This window comes from Ailuropoda melanoleuca, chromosome 13, assembly GCF_002007445.2.
Source record: "Ailuropoda melanoleuca isolate Jingjing chromosome 13, ASM200744v2, whole genome shotgun sequence".
Taxonomy (NCBI): Eukaryota; Metazoa; Chordata; class Mammalia; order Carnivora; family Ursidae; genus Ailuropoda; species Ailuropoda melanoleuca.
Window position 1 is genome coordinate 41011736 of NC_048230.1, and position 16524 is coordinate 41028259.

Here is a 16524-nt window from a genome sequence, read left to right on the forward strand (position 1 = left end):
ATCACCCGAGAGGAGTCCTCCCTCCTATACTTCCCATTTTGTGCGGCAATAAAGCCCCCGTCCTTGTAAAGGGATAGATGGAGCTTAAACAAGGCACGCAGAGCCAGAGGGCGCGGTGTGAATCAAAGGAACGGAATGAATGTGTTGGGAAGAGCAGACGACTTCCGGAGAAAGCCCACGCAGCGGCCGAGTGGGGACCTTTTCGACACGGGCCTTGGCAATGAGATAAATCCTGCATATGATGTCTCATAAACTTCTCTGAGAGTTGAGTAGTAATCAACACCAGGAAATAAATTCACCAAAAATAAAGGCGACGCGAGTATTGGTGGTGGGCGGAGGGCTGTGATGTTTGCGGCAGTAAATGCTTTTAAGATCCTGGGAAGAATTCATGCTCAGGAGCCCAACAGTAGTTTCCTAGAGGCTTCATAGCTGGCAGGCCCCCAGGCTGCTTTGGGTGGGATTTATGTGGGCACGATATAGCCCCTCTGGGAGGAAACAGAGAACAGGCTCAGGGCAGCCGGCCGTTCCCCGGGAAAGGGCCCCCATCGCCTGGGGGGGTCCCAGCCCGATCCTGCCCAGGCTCTTGAATAGAACCCCTCTGCCTGCTTTAGCCTCTGTCGCTGCCCCTCAGCGCACGGGGCGCACGCACGTGGGATGAGCGTGCAGACACGCCTGGTGCACGCGCATGTCGTGTGCAGTGGGTGGTTAGGGAGCCCCTCCAGCTGCGGGGGGGCCGCGCCTCCAAGCCCAGCATCGTCTGTCCATCACTGTGTTTTGGTTTGTGGCAGAGCGGCGTCTGGGCACCGGGAGTGCTCACACCCGCTGTCCTTGCTCATCTGCTGAGGCCCCCCAGCGTGGTCCCCGTGGCGGCTGCGTACTCACCTTGGCTTCTCTCCCCAGGTTTCCCCCTGGGGCCGGCCTCATGGAGCGGATCCAGGCCATCGCACAGAACGTGTCGGACATCGCGGTGAAGGTGGACCAGATCCTGCGCCACAGCCTGCTCTTGCACAGCAAGGGTGGGGCCCGGGGCACCCCTCTGCCCCCAGGAGGCCAGTGTACCGGCCCTGACCGCTCCCCATGGCAGCTCTCCCGGGTCCGGCCTCAGGCTCTGAGCCGGGTGACTTGGGGTTCACCCCACTGTGACCTGGTGTGAGAAAGAGGTCCCAGAGTCCCCGGGGCCCCCCTCCTTTTCTCTTGACCTGGGGAGCAGTAGGCTGGGGACCCCCCCTAAGAGGGTAACCTTTGGGTGGGTGTGTGAGGTCTGCCTATCCAGACTCTGGTCCATGGCCATTCAAGCCGGCTCCTCACTGGTTCCAAAGCCCATATGGAGGGTGGGGGCCAGTGGCAGAGGGAGGAAACCCAGACTTGGGGACTCCCTGAGAGGCGGCCTTTCAGGTGAGAAAACTCAGGGGAGGGAGGGCAGTGTGAGCTCCCGAGCTAACCCCTCCCATCGCAGACCAGGCCTCTCTCACACTTCCCTGGGCTCCTCTCTAGACCCAGGTCCTCAGCAAGCTGACCTTCTCCCCCTGCAGTGTCTGAAGGCCGGCGGGACCAGTGTGAGGCGCCCAGTGACCCCAAGTTCCCTGACTGCTCAGGGAAGGTGGAGGTGAGGCCTGGGGCTGAGGATGGGGGTAGAGGTGACTGGGGGGGTAGGCTCCCCTTTGGGGACCCTGCCTCCAAACTAGCTCTGAGGTTCTGGCAGGGATGTCTGCTGGTGAGGACTTCTCTGACCAGCCCCTAACCCTGGTTCCCGCTGGCAGAGGTCAGCCTCGGGGAGACGGCCTCTGTGCTTGGGCCATCTGCCTGGCCCACCAACCCACATTGCCTGGGATGATCACATTCCAGTGTTTTTAGTACTTTCTTACAGCAAACTGTTAATAACACCAACAGCAACCTGCATCCCAACAAATTCAGACACAGACTGGATCTCTTGAGTGGGCCTGACTCCCCATCCCTCCCCATCCTTGCAACCAGCTGGACTGAGAAAGCCCCCTGGCCCCTCCTCTGGGGGCTCACTTCCAGGGGCCTGTGGCTGCATGAAGTCTGTCCATCTGGGAATGCAGTCCACGGCATAAAAGCCAGCTCCTCTCTGGTTCTGAACTCCCTAAGACGGTGGAGCAGCGGCCCGGCGTGCCCCTTCCTCGGTGACATGTGGGGATCACTGTGGGTGGGGCCCCTCTGGCTCCAGCCCTTGTGTCCTGACCTTGGTCTCAACCAAATCCTGCTCCCGCTGGAGACCAGCCAGGCCCCGAGCTGCTGCATCCCCCACTGTTTGCCCCGGAGCTTTCCCTGAGTGTGTCGTGACCTGGCCTTGTTCTGCCGGGGTCGTCCTCTTTCTGGGCCTGGGGGACGGTGGTCCTGCTCAGCCTTTCCCGAGTTCTCAGTGGCCTGGACACAGGGCCAGGTCATGGGGCTGTGGTGCAGACTCTGTCTTCTCTGCTTCTGGCCCTTGCTGCATCTAAGCGTGTGCCCCAGAGGCCCTGTTCTGAGGGACCTGCAAAGAGCCTGCCGTGGGTGTGCGTGTGGGTGGGGCTGGTGCCAGCACCCTGGCCTAGGCTGGCCCTCTCCACAGTGGATGCGTGCCCGTTGGACCTCTGACCCCTGCTACGCCTTCTTCGGGGTGGACGGCACCGAGTGCTCCTTCCTCACCTACCTCAGTGAGGTTGAGTGGTTCTGCCCCCCGCTGCCCTGGAGGAACCAGACGGCCGCCCAGATGGCCCCCAAGCCCCTCCCCAAAGTCCAGGTAAGCCTGGGAAGTGGGTGGGCCCGTGAGGGGCTGGTGGACAGGTCAGCTGGCCTCCTCGGGTAGGGCATCCTTAAGGGACAGCAGGAGGAGCCCTTTGCCCCTGGTAAAATGAGGCCAGCCAGCTGTGCCTGGTGGGGGGTGCGTCCCAGCCTGCCAGCCTTCTGGGGCTGCTGCAAAGCTCGGCCTACTTGAGGGGCAAGCTGGGGCCCTGGAGGCACCCCCTAAACGGACTAGAATAATAGGTACAATAGCTGTCGCTCCTGGAAGGCTTCCAGATACTTTATTTGTGCTTAAACCTCCCTGCAGTCCCTTATGCGACCACACTGAGCAGATGGCAAGTCTGAGGTCTAGGGAGTGCAGTTAATTTGTTCAAGGCATCCGGTTACTCCAGCTCCACTGAAAGGTGGCCTGGCCTCCCTGCTGTCCGAGCGCCAGCTCTGACCACCACCCTCGCTGCCTCTGTGTAGCAGCTGAGACCCCTGGGGACTGTCATCGCTGACCACCCCCCAAAGGGCTTGGGACAGAAGGATGACCAGAGCTGGGCCAGGACAGACCAGCTTGGCTTGGGGGGTTAGTGTTGGTGGGTGAGAGCAGGGCTCCCTGACTGTGGGGGCCGGTGGGCCTTTAGAAAGGGCAGGAGAAGCTAGCGTAGGCCCCAGCCTCCCAGGGAGGGTGTCAACCCCTGTTCCCAGGGCAGCAGGTGACAGTGGTGGTGTGGCTTTGGGCCTGAGGGCCGGAGAACCCAGGTCTGGGCCCCCCTCCAGGCAGTTTTCCGGAGCAACCTGTCCCACCTCCTGGAGCTGATGGGCAGTGGGAAGGAGTCCCTGATCTTCATGAAGAAACGGACCAAGCGGCTCACGGCCCAGTGGGCGCTGGCTGCCCAGCGGCTGGCACGGAAACTGGGAAGCGTCTGGAGGGACCAGAAGCAGGTACTGGTTCTCTGTGCATTCAGGGAGCTGCGCTCAGAGAGCTTAGGAAATGAGCTCAGGGCCCCAGGCCTCCAAGTGGGCACCAGGTCTGCCCTTGAAAAGGTTTTATTGAGTTTATTTGAATTTCAGCTGGGGCGAGGGAGGCAGAGTCAGGATAGACGTATGTGGTGGCCCCTGGCCCTGTTCAGGTTTGGGGAAAAATGACAAACCCTCCCCTCCACCACATAGGGGTTCTACATTCTGTAGACATCTTGTTCTTTTCAGGCAGAAAAGTCATGGCATTTGCCTGGAATATTGGGAATAATATAACGTGTTTTGGGGAGGTTTGTAGGTCCATCCATCCATCTGTTCATCCATCCATCCATCTGTCCATCCATCCACCCACCCATCTATCCATCCACATCTTTCCATCCATCCATCCATCTAATAAATATTTACCTGACTCTCACATCACCCTGTTTATTTCTTTCAGAGTCCCAATCATTTCATGAAATTATCTCTTGTCTGTGTTTACTGTTGTCTACCTCTTCCATCTGGAACGTAAGCGCCTTGAGGGCAGGGTGTGACCATTTTGTTCACTTTAACCCCCTGTGCCCAGTGTGGTCACTCTGCCTCTTGGTCCCCCTGCTGGTGCCAGAGAGCGCCTGCCCAGGCATAGCCTGGAGACAGTGACTGCTGCTGGCCGGGTCCCCCTGGGGGTGGCAGGGCAATGCTGCTTCTCCTCCACGCTGACCCTTTGTCCTCCCCAGATCCTTGTTCACATCGGCTTCCTGACGGAGGAGTCTGGTGATGTGTTTAGCCCAAGGGTGCTAAAGGGCGGACCTCTGGGGGAGATGGTGCAGTGGGCAGACATCTTGGCTACTCTCTACGTCCTGGGCCATGGCCTGCGGATCACAGTGTCCCTGAAGGAGCTGCAGAGGTGAGTGCTGGGGGAGGGGAGGAGAGGAAGGGGAACCGACCCCAGGAGCCCCTGCTCTACCTGCAGGTCCCTGGGAGGCTTCCTGGTATACTGTGGATAGTGACATTCCTCATTTCCTTTCCTCCTCCTTGTTGATGCCTGGTCATAGTTGGGATGTACCAAGGAAGCATATTTGCATAGTGCTGTTCAAAGGTCCTTTTCTCCATCTTGGGCCAATAGGTACCCTAGTGTTTGTGCTCAGGGGCTGACAAATACTGGTTTATGGAATTGAGCCATGTCATGTAGATGGCATCCTCTCTGCCTGTCGTCTTGGTGGGCTTGGTGCAGCCTTGGGGTTTTTCTTCTGGAATTGGGCTCCTTCCTGGACCTATTCTGGGAGCTGGTAAGACCTGGAGGGTGGTGAGGTGGGCCAGTAATGCCTGTCTCTTCCCTGATGCTTGCCTTTCCAGAGTCCCCCTGATGTTCTTGGAGGTGGGAGATGGTGATGAGAGGGGGTAGGATTGTGTGTGTGTGTGTGTGTGTGCGCGCCCGTGCACTTGCACACACCTGCATGCAAGTCTGGTTAGGTTTGACTGCTATATTTGTGGGATATAGAAGTACAGACAGTTTTTCTTCATTTACTTATTAATGTTTATTATATGTTATTTGATACACACAAAAATGTCTGTAACAGGTGTTATTAGGAAGTGCAAGAATAGGGTGTTCTCCCATAATTCTGCCATCCAGTTTAAAGAAAGAATATTCCCAGGACTCTTGTGCCCACCTGGTGCCCCTTCTCTCATCAGTCCCTCTGCCTCCCCCTAGAGGAAACTTGCAACCTGGATTTTGTGTTAATATTTCTTTGCTTTTAAATAAGATTTTTTTTTTTTAATACTCAGGTATCCATAAACAGTATGTGGTTTAGTTTTATTTTGGATTGCTTTGAGCTTTGTATAAATGGCATCTCCTCTATGTGACGTTTGAGACGTGCTTTCTTCACCCATTATTATGTTTCTAAGATTCATTCGTGTTGTTCCCTGTGGCTCTATTTTATTCGTTTTCACTGCTGTTTGAGATTTCATTTTGTAGATGGTCTGTCATTATTTTTCAGTTTTTCCTAATTGTGGACATTTGCCCCCTGCTCTTGTAAGTTATTTTGAGTGACACTGTGTAGGCATTCCTGTACCTGGGGTATTGCTGTCACAGTTTCTCTTGGGTAGAGACTGAGTCTCTCTTCAGTATAGACTAAGGTGCACAATTGCTTTGACTAAGGATGTGTGAAAATTCAACATTATAAGGTAATGTCACTTGTTTTCCTGCGTGATGGCACCAATTCAGCCCCACCACTTGGAGGTTCCCAGTGGCTGTGTTGTCACGCGCTAGGGTTATTACACTTCCTAATGGAGGGTGTCATGATATCTCATTATGTTCTTAACTTGCATTTCCCTGACAACTAATGAGACCCAGTGTTCTGTCATATGCTTGTTCTTCTTTCCTTTTGATGAAATGCCCATTCATGTCATTTGCCCACTTTTCTGCTGGGTTGTTTATGTTTTCCTTATTGAGTTGTAGGTGTTCTTTATAGATGACGGGTATAAATCCCTTGCAACTTATATCTGTTTAAAAATCGTCTCCTAATTTGTGGCTTGTCTTTGTCATTTCTTTCTTTCTTTTTTTCCCGAAGAATAGAAGGCCTTAATTTAATGTAATCAAAGTCATTGATTTTTTTTTTCCTTATGGATAGGGGTTTGTGCTTTGTGGCTTTCTATTCTTCTTTCTCACAGGGCATGACTCAGGAAGGCCCCAGAGTTGTTGCCTACAAATGGACTTTTCTTCATCAGCCCATTAACTTACCCTGATGGTGGTTTGCAAGCTAAAATGTGATTCTTGTCCAGAGCCCGCCCATCATCTTGATGGTCTGTTGGTTCTAAATGTCTCTCTCTCTGATCAGCATTTTGTCCTGGCCATGAATGCTGATGCTCTGTAGCACAGGAGTGTTGGAGAGAGGAGGATGCTGATGGGGACAAAGCCATTGACAGTCTTAGGCAGCTCCTCGGCCTCTGCAGTTTTTCTCTGCAAGTCAGAGTCTGCCAGTAACTCGAGTAGCACTTCTCATGACCTCGATCGGAGGGCAGTAAGGACCAGCTATATTGCATAAGGGGAGGCCACTAAATGACCTAGTGATTTGAAGGTTTTTATTCCCGTGGCTTGCACTTCACACCACTGGAGTCATTGTTTCAGGCTGATGCACTTCTCCAGTAGGCCTAGGAAAGCTGAAAATGTCTTCAGAGAGAAACAGTATATATATAAGAGGATCCACTTTGAAGGGGGAGAAGGTGACAGGGACTAACTCGGGGCTGCTCGGTTGCGGCCGTGTTGGGAAGCACAATCCCAGGTTGGGGGCAGCAGGTTCTGGGGGAAGAGGTGCCACCTGGGAATAGCACACCCCCCTCCCCCGCAATCTGGCTGAATGTCACCTGAGTGGGAAGGAACTGGGCAGGGAGCTGTCCCCACGTGCTGGTGCTGAACCTGTCGAATTGCTACTCAGCGCTGGGAGAGGGAACCAGGATGTCCCTCCCTCTGGCTCTCACCCTGGTGGCATTTTGTCGTCAGACCAAGCTGTTCACATTGTGCAGGTCACTTCAGCGCTGAGTGTGCCCACTTGCCACCCGCCAGCACACACTGCTGCTCACCGCCAGCTCCCTCTGAGCAGAGGACACAGATGCAACAATACTATGGAGCAGAGTGCTGCTAATGTTTGCAAATGATGAGAAGAAGCATCTTTGCCTGGCCTTGAAGCTTCCTACAGGAAAGTCAAATAGGGTGAGGGTGAGGAGGAGAAAAGAGAAAAGGGACCCAGGGTCTGGGAAGTCAAGGAAGTCTTGGGCAGTTTGTGGATGGCACAGTCAGGGGCTGTGGGTAGCCACGAGCCAGACCTGCCTAGGGCAGAGCAGCAAGCAAGGGTTTAGGGGCCCTTGTCTCCTAGGTCACCAGGGCCCCCAAGATACAGTGGGAAGACTCCTGGGGGTGAGGGCTGTCTGGACTCCTCATCCCAAGCTCTGCCACACACAAAGTCCCCTGTGAGCATGGAGCGTCCTATCAGCATTGCTGACACCTTGACCTGCCTCAAGGTTAGATGAATTCATGTTTATCAAACTGCGTTCAGCTTGATTCCTCCCTTCTGGCCATGCATTTTCCGGGGCCAGAGACATGAGAACTTCCTTCCTTTACTTCTCCCTGTAGGAAGGCTTCTCCCATGCATTTGTGACGGCCCAGCAACCACACTGAGAGAATCATCCCTCTGTGAGAGAGCCGGTATTCGACAAGCCTCCTTAAGAGATGGGAACTTAACTCAGTGACTCAGCTTCTCAACCCATGCTGGGGTGTCTCCTGTCTCAGCCTTCACCCCGAGTCCTTACCTGCCCAGAGCACTTCCTCTGGCCGCTTCCGGGGCGTGGCACTGAGCCTGTGTTTACTGAGGCTGCCATTGCTCATAATGGGGCCAGAGCAGTGAAGATGGGGGTCACTGCACCCAGGAGGTCTTGAAGGTGAGGCCCTTGTGTAAAGTACCAAGATCTGAAATACCTCTTGCTGTTTTTCCTTTACAGCACCTGCGTACCCACATATACACACATGTGCACATGCTTGCATGCGCCCATGTACAACCACATATGCTTACCCATGCATGTGTGCACTGCTCATGCGTGCAAACACACGTGCCCATCCCTACACACAGGCTCCCACACACCCCTGTGCACGACATGCTGCACACTGCACATGCTCACACAGGTGTGTGCACACACTCTCACACTCACACACCCCACACAGACTCCGTATCTTCTCGCCAGCACGTCACTTCATGCCAGGCTCATGTGGGTCTGAAATTTCCAGAAGCAGGGGCTCCAGGCAGAGGTTACCTCATCTCTGATTTGCAGTTTGTTGGATGGGCAGAGCCAGGGCTGTGCCCGGACAGCTCTTTCCCTGGTCCCCAGTGGCGTGTGGGTGCCGGTGAATGCTCTTGCTCAGACAGGGCAGAGTTGTTGTAAACAGCCCAGACACCTCAGGGAACAGCCTCATGAAGGGGTTTTAAATCTGTTATCTGAAGCAATTTCAAGACAACTAAAAGAATAAAAACAGAAAAAAGAAAACCACCTTCCCCAGGAGACATAATACAGTTATGTCTGCAAAATTAACAGCATCAGCTCTGGTTGGAATACATTTCAGGTGGGGATTCTTAACCCCCCCCAGCTGCAGAGCAGCCTTAGAAAACATACCGACATTTGGGTCCCACTCTTGGTGTCTCTATCTAATGGGTCTGGAGTGGGGGCCCACATATCAAGCTCTCAAAGCTCTTCAGGTGACCTAATGAGCAGTGAAGGTTGACAAGTGGAAAAATTGGTGCTGTGGCTTTTATAAGCCTCCCCTGGGATCCCCCACCCCCAGCTTCTGGGCTGCTGTGGGGTTGGAACATTGGCCTTCTTGGCTTGTTCTCAAGAGCTGTCCTCTGTGTCCCTGCTGCAGGTTCTGAGGGTGGGATTAGGGCCTGGGGTTTGGGCTTAGGTCCCTAGAAGACTCATAGAAAGCATGTGTGGATCCCTCCTAAGCCCACATTTGCATACCTGAAAGCCCCCAGAGTACCCTCGGTTGCAGGGGATGGGCTGAGGAGGCACCCCTTGGAAGTGGCCCAGATAGTGGGGCCTCTCACGCCTCACCCAGGGCACCAGGTGAGAACCTGCTGACCTGGAATGTACTTTGTTCCATGCCCTTTCTTGCATGTACTCTTCCCCTGCGACAGATGTAGGCCCAGCCTGTGAGCTCCTCAAGCTCCTGCCAGGAGCACCCCAACACTACCTAAACGCAGGCCTTTCCTTCCAGTGGAGATTTCGATATAGGTGTCTATCAGTTAGCTAGGGCTGCTGTAGCAAGGCACCACACACTGGGTGCGTAGACAACAGAAGTGGGTTGTCTCATAGTCTGGAGGCCAGAAGTCCAAGATCAAGGTGTCAGCAGGGTTGTGCCTCCTGAGGCTGTGAGGGAGAATCTGTCATGGACTCTCCCCTGGCTTCTGGTGGTTTGCCAGGGATTTTGGGCTTTGGCTGGCTTGTGAAGCATCATCCCGATCTCTGCCTTCGTCCTCACTGGCCTTCTCTCTGTGTATGTGTCTGTGTCCAACTCCCCCCTCTAATAAGAACGCGCCGTATTGGATTAGGACACATCCTAATGACCTCATTTCCATTTGATTACCTCTTCAATGGCCCTGTCTCGGGATAAGGCTGCATTCTGAGATACTAGGGGTCAGTCAGGACTCCGACCTGAATTCTGGGGGGACACAATGCAACCTATAGCACAATGGTGACCTTCCGAGCCTGGAAAGGGGTCACGGGCAGAGATCCCACTGAACGCACTCATGGCGTTGCTGTGGGTGCTGCGGGAGGAAGAGTCATCCGGATCCTTACCTCCCAGCCTTAGGGAGCCATTGCCTGTGGGCAGGTTAACTGGAAAGTAGGTCAACGAGAGATGATGGCGAGCCCAATTTGGTGTCTCAGCCTGGCTTCTGTGACAGAAGCGTCTTCCTGGTCTGGCTAAATGACTTGTCCAGGGGCAGGCAGTGGGACGGAGATGCTGCCGCTGGGCGTGTGCTGTGGTTTGTCACAGATGTTCACGGCAGATGTCTTGGCCACTGTCTAAGCAACAAGGCTGGACAGATGAGCCGCCTTTCTCTGTTCCTCGTATTTTGGTGCTTTAATTAACCAGCTCACTGGAGTGATGTTTGGGGCAAAGCACAGAGCCCACATCTGGCTTTGCTGCTGCAGGATGTTTCTGGGGTGAGAGGTGGCAGCGGGAGCAAGGCGGTCAGTAATGGGACTGGGACTGCAGGGGGCGGGGCCGAAGGGGGATTCAGATCCCTTGTCGGCTGCACCCCGACTGGGTCCTCATGAATGCCCCATCCACAGTGGGCATTTTAAATTAAGCCTTTCCTTTCCTGCCTGGCCAGAATCGGCGGTGCTCATTAATTTTATTTGCATAATTTCAAGCATCATTAATAGTACATGGCATGAGGAAAAATTACTGAGCTCTTCCTCCATCCATGAGTGAAATTGGGTTTAGTAGAAAATTAGTTGACTTAACTGGCAAATGATGAAAGCTTGAGAGGAGAATGTTTAAATAGGAGGATGAAGAGGGAAAACCCTTGGTCATCAAGCACAGGGACGTGGTGGAAATCAGTCTCCTGGCGTTTTTGTTTGATGGGTGCTGTAGTTTGTCCAAGGGAAATACTGGGGAGGGTCCCCGGAGAGTAAGGGAGGCAGGGACCACATCCCCGTCCTTGAGCGTAGCCCAATCCTCTGGGAGCCAGGCCGGTAGGCCTCTGGGTGTCACCGGCTCTGACTGGCTCAGACTGGCCTGAACCAGGCAGAGCTAGCCGGCTCAAAGCAGTCACTGGTGGACAGCGCCTGCCCTTCTCAGAGGGGGGAGGAAGAGAACAGCGCAGGGGGAAGACCTGGAATTTGTGGGTTCAGACACACTGAATTAGAGGTGCCCACGTGGAGGCAGCTGGTGAGGGGCCTGCCATTCAGAATGGAGACAGCGCGTTGGCAGGTGGCACCGCTGAACACAAGTGTGATTAAGTTGCCAAGCGATGGGAAGGTCTGAGAGCAAAGCCCTAAGGAAGGGCAACAGAGGCCTGGCAGAGGAGACTGGGGAGTGGCCAGGAGGGTGGAGCCGTGGGTGCCAAGGGAGAAGGAGGTTGTGGCCAGTGATGTCAAATACTCACCCCAAGTAAGAAGGGGACTGAAAATTGCCCAACGAATTTGGCCACGTAGAAGTCATTGTTGACCCTAGACTGACCCAGCTTGGTTGAGTTTTGGGGACACACGCCAGAGATGGGTGGGTTGTAGGCTGAGGGGGAGGCTGGCAAGGTAGGAGCTAGGGTGATGAGAGGCTTCAGCCTCAGGGAGCCTGGCTGCAAGGAGAGCAGAGGCCCAGGGAGGTGCGTGAGTTTCCTGGGGCTGCCAGAACAAAGTGCTGCAAAGTGGGGTGCTTTATTGTCTCAGGGCTGTGGTCACCAGATGCCCGCCTTGCTGCGAGGGTGGGCTGGCTGGTCCGGAGGCTGTGCGCAGAAGCTGTTGTAGGTTCGGGCAGCCGCAGGCTCATTGGTGGCTGCCTTCTCCTGTGTGTGCCTGTGTCTGTGTCCAATTCCCCTCTCATTGGGACACCCCCGTACTGGATTAGGGCCTGCCCTAAATGACCTCATCTTAAGCTCATCATCTGCAAAGACCTTCTCAAAGACCTTCTTTCCAAAGAAGGTCACACTCCCAGGTACTGGGGTTAGGACTTCAACACCTTTTGGGGGGAACACAGTTCACCCCGTAGCAGGAGGTTTGCTTGTTTACTTTCAGGGTGGGAGTGCCGACGTGTACATGCTTCTGTGAAGGAGCCCGAGAGAGAGAGCGGGTGACGATGTAGGAGGGGGATAGCGTGGTGCCTGGCGGCGGCCCCAGAGGAGGGCCCCAAAAAGACGGGGAGGAGAGCCCCATGGGGCGGGGGTGCCGGCATCTGCAGGGAGTGTCATGGAGGGCGGGGAATGTGAGGACAGCGGACAAGACAGACACATCCCCTGGGGCTCCACCTGGATTTGTGATGTGTTATCCCTTGGGAAAAAAATTTTGAACCAAATATGGCAAAATGTTAAGACTTGACAAGGCTGGGCAGTGGGAATACAGGGCATTCATTATATCGCTGTATTATTTTCTACAATTTTCTGGATGCTTTGGAACATTTTATAATATATGAAGTACATAGATGAGAAATAGGGAGGACGAGCCCATCTAGCACGTTTGGCACTTAGCATACTCCTGTAGACAGTGGTTGCTTCTCTTCGCCGCATGCTCCAGCCACACGTTCCAAGCAGTGGCATGAGAGGCAAATGCTTAATTTATACTAAAAAAAACTCCGTCTCCTCTCCCCTCTCCTTTTTCCTTCTCCTTCCTTGGATTCCAAGGAGGCGTTTTAATCTCCTGTGTAGTGGGATCAGGGTCTGCGTCGCTGAACGCCATGGAGGTGGGGACCTCTGCTGGGGGGCCCTAAGTTGCACTGGCCCCCAATCCTTCATCCTTCCTCAGAGTCCAGGGGAGACGTTTCCTCGCTAGCCCCCCCTGCCTCCCCCTCCATGCTGCACTGAACCACAGGGAGTGGGAATCTGTTTCTTACAAGTCTGACCAAGTCTTGACATTGGCCAACAAACATGACTGCACAGATGCAGTGGCCCGAGTCACCTTTCCCAGCTCCGGCCTCGTCTACACCAGGGCGAGAGGGCTGCAGGGGAAGAGACATTTAAAGGAGACCCGTGGGGAGTGAGGTTAGAAATGAGGCGCAGGCTGCCTTCTGAGGCTTTTGAAGGAAGGGTAACGAGGCAGGATTTGTTTCTGGGAAGAAGCATGAGCATGTCTTCAAGTCCTGGGGGCTATGGGTTCTCCCAAGGGAGGTGGGGTCCAGTGTTCTCTCCCCACCAAGTACAGAGAAAGGGGAGATCTTGTCAGGCAGCAGCTGGAGAACAGGTAGGTGGACCGGGGGGCCTGGGCATTAGGAGCCGTCAGCTATCTCGATTAAAACCTGCACTGGGCCTGGAAACCACCGTCCTGCTACCTTCAAATCAGAAAAACGTGTTTTGCGCTCAGCCTTCACTGGACATTCGTTATGTAAATTGGGGCCTGTCTGCAAGGAACAAGGCAGGGAACAGCCAAAGGGATGTGTTCCGATTCCTCTGACCACATCCGGGCTGCGCTGGGAGCTGGAGGGAGTCTGTGGTTTCATCTAGCCACCGCCCCCCGCACCCGGGAGCGGCGGCCCTATTCTTAGCCCTGAGTTTGCATTGTAGGAAGGAATGCTGGGGAAGAAAGTGTCAGCTTTGGACACTGGTTCCAGTGCAGGCTGTGCAGGGTGGGAGGGATATGCTGCTCTCTGCATTTCCCTTTTAGAAACCTCCGGCCCCTGCTCCTTTTTGCCCTTTGACTAAGGAGCACATTCTGGCTGCCGGGTGGCTCAGGAACGAGACTGCATCCTGAGCAAGAGAAGAAAATACTGCAGGACAATAGAATTCCATTCTCTTTGGTGATCCTGGCATCCCTTCCGGAGCAGTTCCTTAGATGCCCGGTTAACTCTCTGGGGCCCTTTCTTTCTGCCCCCTTTGTTCTTGGGCAGAGGCAGTGGCCTGCTCCAGAAACAGGCCATGGGAGAGAGATAGGGGCAATTTCACAGTGCTCAGGAGACGGGTACCGGATGGGGTCAGCGGGATAACAGACCCCCGGGGAGGCCAAAAAGTCCTGGGCTGCCCCAGCCAGTGTGCTCCCAGCAATGAGATGGGTCTGGAAGAGCAGACATTCCCTGCGTGCACTTAGCACCTGGAGCCAAGGATCTCTGAGCACTTTGTGAAAATTCTTTTTAATTAGGTCCCTCCCACACAGAGAAGAGAGGGAGGGAGAGAGAGAGAATAATTTGTTCCAGAATTTGAGCACTACCTGGAGAGATTATTTCCAGCCATAGACCAAAGGCACAGGGAGAAATAAAACCAGAGAATTTTTAGCCTAGAAGGGACCATGGAGATCTGTCCGAGCGTCCTGTTATGGGAGTGGAGGCGGAACCAGAACAGTCTGACGTCGGTGCGAGGCCACCCAGCAAGTTCGTGCTGGAGCCCAGGAGTGATTTCCATGGTGCCAGCACTCAGCGTTTTAATTTCCAGCGGAGGATTTTTTTCTTTTTTCTTTTTCTTTTTTAAATATTTAGTTATTTATCTTAGAAAGAGAAAGTGAGGGGAGGGGCAGAGGGAGAGAGAAAATCTCCAGCAGGCTCCCCACTGAGCACAGAGCACAGAGCACAGAGCCCAGTGCAGGGCTCGATCCCACACCCTGGGATCATGACCTGAGCTGAAATCAAGGGTCAGACATTCAACCGACTGAGCCACCCAGGCTCCCTGAGGATTTGTTTTTTCAGTTGATCATGAACTGTGTTTTCCCTGCCTCCTTGTCCCATCTACCCATCCTACCTTTTGATCTTTTAGCGAAGAGTAACCGAGTCTCCCCTTCTCTGGGTATGTGCTGTGCCCCGACATTATGGCCAGCGGGGAGGCCAGGGGGTGCTAGAGAAGATGGGGACACGGAGTATCCTTGTGGGGCTGGGCATGGGCCCCTGCGTATGAACAGTTTGGCTTTTTGAAAAATTTGTAGTCAAATACACGTAACAACATTTACTCTCCTAACCATTTCTAAGTGTGTGGTTTGGTGGTATTAAGTTCATTCATGACGTTATGCAGCCATCACTGCCATCCCTCCCCAGGACTTTCTCTCCTCCCAAACCGAAACTCCGTCCCTATTAAACACTAACTCCCTAGTGCCCCCCACCCCCGGGCTGGCTCTTACGGGTGGATTAATTTGGGTTGGGTGTGGAGGCCCATGACAGCCAGGTGAGCTATAGAAAAGCACTGTTTTCCAAGGTCACCCCTTCCCCCAACCCTTTTGTCCTGTGTTCAGGCTCCCACGCAGGTGGCCTGGGGACATTTGGAAATACACTCCAGCCACCCGATTTGGCAATTCCATGTAGACGCCCCCGTTCTCCCCACGCATGGTGTAAGGTGGCGGGCGGTGCCAGGCAGATGTGCGTGAGGCCCCTGCATGGGGATCCGCTGTCTGTCCCAGCTAGACTCACCCACCCAGGGCCCCCACGGTGTGCTGGGGCTGGGGCGGCTCTGCGGTGTCCCCTCTCCCCCTGACACAGCCATGGGCAAAGAGTCCAAAGGGGAATGAGGAACTTGGCATTGGAATTAAGAAGCCATCTAGACGGGGGCCCTTGGAGGCGTCAACACGGAACGTGGATTTGTACGGCCGAGGCTCTGTGGGCACCTTTGGCTGAAGGCTGTCAGGAGACGGCGTTTTTCAGCTCACGTCACTGCTCCCACCAACCACTTCGCGTAAAATTGCCCATAAAAGCGAGCTGAAATTACAAGCAATGAAACCACAGCCCCCTTCCCGTGGCTGACCCTCTCCGCTGTCCTCCGGGCAGCTCCGGGTCCCTGTGAGGCAGCTGTAGACGTTTCTCTCCCCTGAAGTCGCTTTAAATGGAAAACCCTTGTTTCCTAGGGCTGGGAACCTGGGCGGTCCCTCTTTAACTCCTCCTGGGAGGGGTACCTGCAGTCTTTGGGCCAGTTTCTGTCTCCTCTCCTTCCTGCGGGATGGCTTTGCAGGGCACATGGGGCCACTGGTGTCCCTGTCCCGAGGTGTCCCAGGAGACTGCTCACTGCCCCCCTCCCCGAAGAGCCAAGAGCCAAGACGCCCATCAGCCTTGAGCATCCCTCACCAGCCGTCTCTCTCCAGATATGCTTTCCTTGGCCACATCTTCAGCTTTTAAACCAGTTTTTCCTGAGGGGGTTCACCTGATTCATTGGTTTATTCATTTGTTCCTGAACATAGCAGGTGCTTGTTGGCCCAGGTCCGGTCCCGGCTCTGGGCTTTCAAAGATGCCCTGGCCCTGTTCGCATGGGCCCCCGTGGTAAGGAGGTGACTCCGGACAGTGCAGGCCAGCGATGGAAGCAAGCAGTGGGGTAGCACAGGGACTGCGCATCTCTGTGACCAGGGGTCCAAGGAAGGCTTCCTGAAGGAGGAGGCAAGGACCAGGAAGTGAGAAGTCTTCTGGGAGGGATTAGAACCAGGTTTACATTGTGGAAAGATTTCTCTAGAAAAGAGACAAGACTGGAGGGACACAGAGCAGAGAGGAAATTATTTCAAGATTTGAGGTGAGAAATGACAGGTTTACATTGTGGAAAAGATCTCTCTAGAAAAGAGACAAGACTGGAGGGACACAGAGCAGAGAGGAAATTATTTCAAGATTTGAGGTGAGAAATGACAGGTTTACATTGTGGAAAGATCTCTCTAGAAAAGAGACAAGACTGGAGGGACACAGAG

General features: G+C 54.3%; 1 protein-coding gene across 18 annotated transcripts in view; it reads left to right on the top strand.

Annotated features, from left to right (window-relative positions):
- The window catches only part of MGAT5B (alpha-1,6-mannosylglycoprotein 6-beta-N-acetylglucosaminyltransferase B), a 68548-nt gene that overhangs the window by 25677 nt on the left and 26347 nt on the right, over nucleotides 1–16524 (top strand). For 11 of the 18 annotated variants that reach the window (XM_034640314.1, XM_034640312.1, XM_034640316.1 and 8 more), the window contains 5 exons: nucleotides 901–1049; nucleotides 1533–1606; nucleotides 2573–2743; nucleotides 3511–3675; nucleotides 4425–4594. In XM_034640314.1, coding sequence (XP_034496205.1) covers nucleotides 901–1049; nucleotides 1533–1606; nucleotides 2573–2743; nucleotides 3511–3675; nucleotides 4425–4594 — 729 coding nt within the window. The remainder of the gene's footprint in view (nucleotides 1–900; nucleotides 1050–1532; nucleotides 1607–2572; nucleotides 2744–3510; nucleotides 3676–4424; nucleotides 4595–16524) is intronic. The other 7 variants (XM_034640313.1, XM_034640322.1, XM_034640325.1 and 4 more) reach the window with 2 other exon arrangements.